This window comes from Nothobranchius furzeri, chromosome 6 (assembly GCF_043380555.1).
Source record: "Nothobranchius furzeri strain GRZ-AD chromosome 6, NfurGRZ-RIMD1, whole genome shotgun sequence".
Classification (NCBI taxonomy): domain Eukaryota; kingdom Metazoa; phylum Chordata; class Actinopteri; order Cyprinodontiformes; family Nothobranchiidae; genus Nothobranchius; species Nothobranchius furzeri.
In genome coordinates, this window is record NC_091746.1 from 69,774,571 (window position 1) to 69,779,839 (window position 5,269).

The 5,269-nt window shown below is 46.5% G+C and overlaps 1 protein-coding gene across 1 annotated transcript; it reads left to right on the forward strand.

Moving 5' to 3' along the window:
- Positions 1–3,672: 3,672 nt before the first annotated feature.
- On the forward strand, positions 3,673–4,385 carry ufc1 (ubiquitin-fold modifier conjugating enzyme 1). The gene has a single exon (XM_015943285.3). It carries the CDS (start codon positions 3,743–3,745, stop codon positions 4,253–4,255), a length of 513 nt encoding a protein of 170 aa, XP_015798771.1. The 5' UTR covers positions 3,673–3,742; the 3' UTR covers positions 4,256–4,385.
- The last annotated feature ends 884 nt before the right edge of the window (positions 4,386–5,269 follow it).

Here is a 5,269-nt window from a genome sequence, read left to right on the forward strand (position 1 = left end):
ACATTTTACTTTTCAACACTTTGTTTTGTTTTGTTGTTTTTATTGAACTATTTTCCTGTCCTGTCTGTCTCTCATCTTCCTGCATCTCCTCTAAACTCTCCAGAAAAACTGCTGCCTGGATTCTTACTTTCTCACCTCATCAGTTACTTCTGAGCAGATCAAAGGGATCTGACCGCAAAGCGCAGAGCGCGTTTTCGATGCTGCGTGAGGTGAAATCACCGCAGCACAGGTGATGAGCTCCGCAGTAGCAGAGCGCTGCAGGCACAAATAAGACAGAAAATAGAGAACATGTGCAGACTACATGAACGATCGTGTGCTAATTATAGTTTTTTGGTTGCGCCACTTTGAGAATGGACCGTGCGCTGGAAGCAGCTGCCTGGATCGCTGCGCAACAACGCGCTGTGCCGCTCTCTGCTCAAAAGAGTCCAAAAATGATATAATATAGAAAACTTTTTTCCGGCTCCCCGGATGTGTAGGATATACAGCTCCCCCATAATTCGATCCCTGCTCCTGGATGAAAAGCCGGACATTTTCATCAATACAAGAACCCGCATTCCGGACGCGCCGGACAGAGAGTGAAAAGTGGACACGTCCGGGGAAAACGGAACGTACGGTCACCATAATCCTCATAAAGCGGAAAATTATAGATACAGTATTTTGCTCGTGCCCTGGGCCCTTTAGAGTTCGTGGGCCCTGGCCAATTGCCCAGTTAATCCGGCCTTGGGCGGAACCGGTTCGCAGCAGCGCGAGTCCCCCCGCTCATCTAATAAGCGTCGCGCTCACGACTTTAGACTCTTTTTTTACGAGCTTAGGGCATGTCTAGCCTGTGTAATAATCCGGGACTTGGATGAATCACTTTTGAAAAGTTTTTAATTTACCCGGACACAGAGTTCTCTCCTTCCTCGCTGATGATCCCGACATGCTTGCGTTTAAGACGCTGCATCATCCCGTGCCATGCTAAGTCTGACCTAAACGTTGCAGGTAACGCATGTCTTCGCCTGATTTAACTGAAAATGCTCCCAAACTTAAAAAGCTTTTACTTTTTTGACTCTCGCTGCTTCTGCCATGTTCCTCTTCCAAACAACTGCCGGCTCTCCCTCGCGCTGATCTGTCTGCGCGCAACGGCGGGCGGGAAGGGGCGCGCTTTTGGAAGAGTTGTGCGACACAACGAATCGATGACGCAATTCGTTGCCAACGCTTTTAGTAATCGATTTTCATCGAATTGATCGATTCGTTGTTGCAGCCCTAAGTCAACTAAAGTTCAAGGTCAAGGTAACTTTATTAATACCTACAAGTAACTTTGAATTGCCATGTGACACGAAAATTAGCGAGTTCAGAGAGTTGAAATAACCGAACACGTGTTGACGTGAGGCCTTCTCCTGGAGCTATATATGTATATATATATATATATATATATATATATATATATATATATGTATGTATATTTATATATATACATATATATATATTTACATATATACGAATATATGTAAATATATATATATATATTCGTATACATGTAAATTATATATATATATATATATATGTATGTATATATGTATGTATATATATATATATATATATATATATATATATATATATATATATATATATATATATATATATATATATATTTACATTCAATTCAGGTTTATTTATAAAGCACCAAATCAGGACCAGAGTCGTCTCAAGGACCTTCACACAGTAAACATTCCAACACAGGTCAGGTCATTAAGCCAATCAGTAAAAGGTTTCCTATATAAGGAACCCAGCAGGTTGCATCGAGTCACTGACTAGTGTCAAGAGTCTTTACAGCAATCCTCATACTAAGCAAGCATGCAGCGACAGTGGAGAGGAAAACTTCCTTTTAACAGGAAGAAACCTCCAGAGGATCCTGACTCTAGAGCCCTGCACAGGCCTAAAATCTGAGCCCATGTCCGGCCCAGCCCGAGGGGATGGAGCCCCAGCCCGACCCGGTCCAAAAAGGTTTTCAGGATTCTCTGGTCCGACCCGAGCCCGACTTTTTTTTAACCAACTAAATGAAAACAAAGCGCGTCAATCCTGACCAATGTGTTAAAAGACGTGCAGGATCCGATCAATTTGTTTTTCCCTCATTTACCGTCACGGAGATAACGGCGCACTGGCTCTGGTGGTAATCAAGTTAAATTTTATCTCTTTCCAACAATTTTCACAAGAAAACAAAACAGTCAAAAGCAGGGCTTGTGTTGACCGGACAGTTCCCGTGTTTGACCGTTTATTTTGATGGAGAAAGAATAGAAAGAATTACCCCGACGCATGCAGACGAACTGACATTTTATTCTACGCACATCGCAGATGTAGCTAAATCACCCAAGAAAAGATTCCCATCTGAACATCTGAGCTGGACACTGCTCAGCGCAGCTCGCTGTCAGCGTGTACTACATAAGGTGCACAGCGAGCTGAAGTTGTGGAGAGTGGCTTGGAGTGCGTTGCAGAACCAGAGCGCATGCGGTAAGATTCCTCCCACTGAAGCGAGTGTTTTCCAAACCCTGTCACTCGGAGGGACTTGTCACTTAGAAAATGTTCCCTGATTATGAAACTTTGGCTGAATAGCGCTTGTTCCTGTCTCCAATGTGGCGACGCATCCAGGAGCCGTCTGAGGAGAAGCCCAGAATCTCACATCTTCAGCTCAGACAGCGCCGATATGATTACGCACAAGCGTGACCCGTCAACCTGGTCTCACAGTAAGACCGGGTTGGACCTGTTCAGGTTTATGCAGACAATCTTTACATTTAGAATTGACTTACAGATATAAAATTAATTCAGCTAAATATAAAGCATTTTATTTAAATATCCATTCATTATTTTACAAGCACAGAGAGCCGCATCAGATGGATGGAAGAGCCGCGGGTTGCCAACCCCTGGTATAGCCTATAAAATGACATGTTTTCTCCAGGACCAGAGAGGACGCAAACTCAATACATCCCTTTTATTGTGAGGTAATAATTTCTCCGAGTTTTGCGGTTGAAGGCGGGAGTAGACATGTACGCTGCAGGTGCGGGCGGTAATAGTCAGAAATTCAGCGGGAGCGGGCAGGAGCGGGATGAAGAAAACAGTCGCGCAAGGCTCTACTGCTGCGTTTAAGTGTTTCAATTTTTTTAATGAATTCGATTAAAAATAAAGGCGCCCAGCCCGTGTATGAGGTAATTACACAGTCGTTGGCCCTCGGGCCGGGCCGACCTGAGGGCCTAGGGCTTCAGTGCAGGGCTCTACCTGGCTCAGAATAAGCAGCCATCCACCACGACTCACTGGGGATGGAGAAGACAGAGCGCACACACACACACACACACACACACACACACACACACACACACACACACAAAGTAGTGTTTTATGGTTACAATGTGATTTCTTAGTAAATATTCTATTTAGTGAGAGATAAACTTTAATGTATTTATCCTAGTGAATCTATAATTAAACGGGTAAACTAGTAGTAGCACATTCTATGTGTTCAATTTGTACTCATCTTTAGACATTCTAACTACGTAATGTGCTAAGTGTGTTTTTAAAAATACACAGGGAATGTATATTGAGTTTTAGGGGCTTTACCAGTAAAACTGACTACTTTATATTGAAAACAGCGTGCCGGAAACAATGACGATGATTCCAGCGACTTCCGTTTGTTCCACGTCAGTACTGAAAACGAGCCCATCGCCAGCCCTGGATCGGTGCGGAACCGGAACCGTGTGAACAGGGAAACAACATGGCGGACGACGCCACGCGCAGGACCGTGTCAAATATTCCTTTACTGAAGACGCACGCGGGGCCACGGGATCGCGCGCTGTGGCCGCAGCGGCTGAAGGAGGAGTACCAGGCGCTGATCCGGTTCGTGGAGCAGAACAAGGCTGCCGATAACGACTGGTTCCGACTAGAGTCCAACGCGGACGGCACGCGCTGGTCCGGGACTTGCTGGTTCGTCCACGAGCTGCTGCGATACGAGTTCCGGGTGGAGTTCGACATCCCGGTCACATATCCGGACACCGCGCCTGAGGTGGCGGTCCCGGAGCTGGACGGGAAGACCGCCAAGATGTTCCGCGGAGGGAAAATCTGCCTCACTGAACATTTCGCACCGCTGTGGGCGCGCAACGTACCTCGCTTCGGACTCGCGCACCTGATGGCGCTGGGCCTCGCGCCGTGGCTCGCGGTGGAGATCCCGGACCTGATCAGCAAAGGGCTCGTGATCCATAAGGAGCGGCCTCGCGGATCCGTGGAATGACGTCAGAAGCAGGACTTCAGGCCAGAGAGACCAGATGTCTCCAGCTTTAGGTTCTCGATGGACCCGGATGTTGGAGCTCATCGTTTTAGTCATTAGATTTAAGAACAAATAAAGTTTGAAGAGAAAAGAACGCCTTGTTTATGTTGGCAAGCCATTTGGTTATTTAACAGAATGTTAATAAATTATCATTTGTCTGATGAAGATGTTGGAGTTACAGCTGCAGAAGAAGTAGAACGTCTCCCGGTGTTGGAGAATGTTAGGGATGTGTGAGGAACTCAGGTTAATGGCTGCCACTTATTTTTGCATTAAGAAAAGTCTCCAAACTGCGAAGGTTGGTGTCAAAACTTGAACTGAAATGGTTCTCCATGCCTTAATTACTGTAACACACTCTTCACATGTTTCAACAAAAGCAGCTGCTTCTGCAGTCCCACAGGCCGACAGGACTCTTTCTGAAGCTCGACAGCATCAATAACCATCACTGTCCACCAACGGGTTTGGGGGTTGCCACCATGACAGGCACCACCGACAACTCTGCGGCTGCAGCTCCGGTCAGCCGCCTCAAAACTAGAAGCACAGAACACGGCCCACTCAGACTCGATGTTCCCCGCTTTCCTCGGGGAGGAAAATCCCTCCCTTCTGACAGGAGACTCCGCCAGACATTCCCAGCAGACCCTCACAATACGTTTGGGCCTGCCGGGTCTGACCGGCTTCCTCCCCACCATTGAAGCCAATCACCGCCAGGCAGTGGTCAGTTGGCAGCTCCGCCTCTCTCTTCATGACATGCATGTGATCAAAAACATTGAATCTCAACTCTGAGGCTGCTCTGTAAATCGTTTTCAAAGAAACAAAACATAAAGCAACTTCTGATCAATCCACTTCAGACTTAAAACAATGTACCGATTGAAGCCCCACCCACTTCCGGTTAAAGCACACCCAGTTCCTGTTTCGGCCCCGCCCACCCCGAGTACAGCTACAGATATTTGTGTACCTGCTCATCCCTACTGTTCACCACCA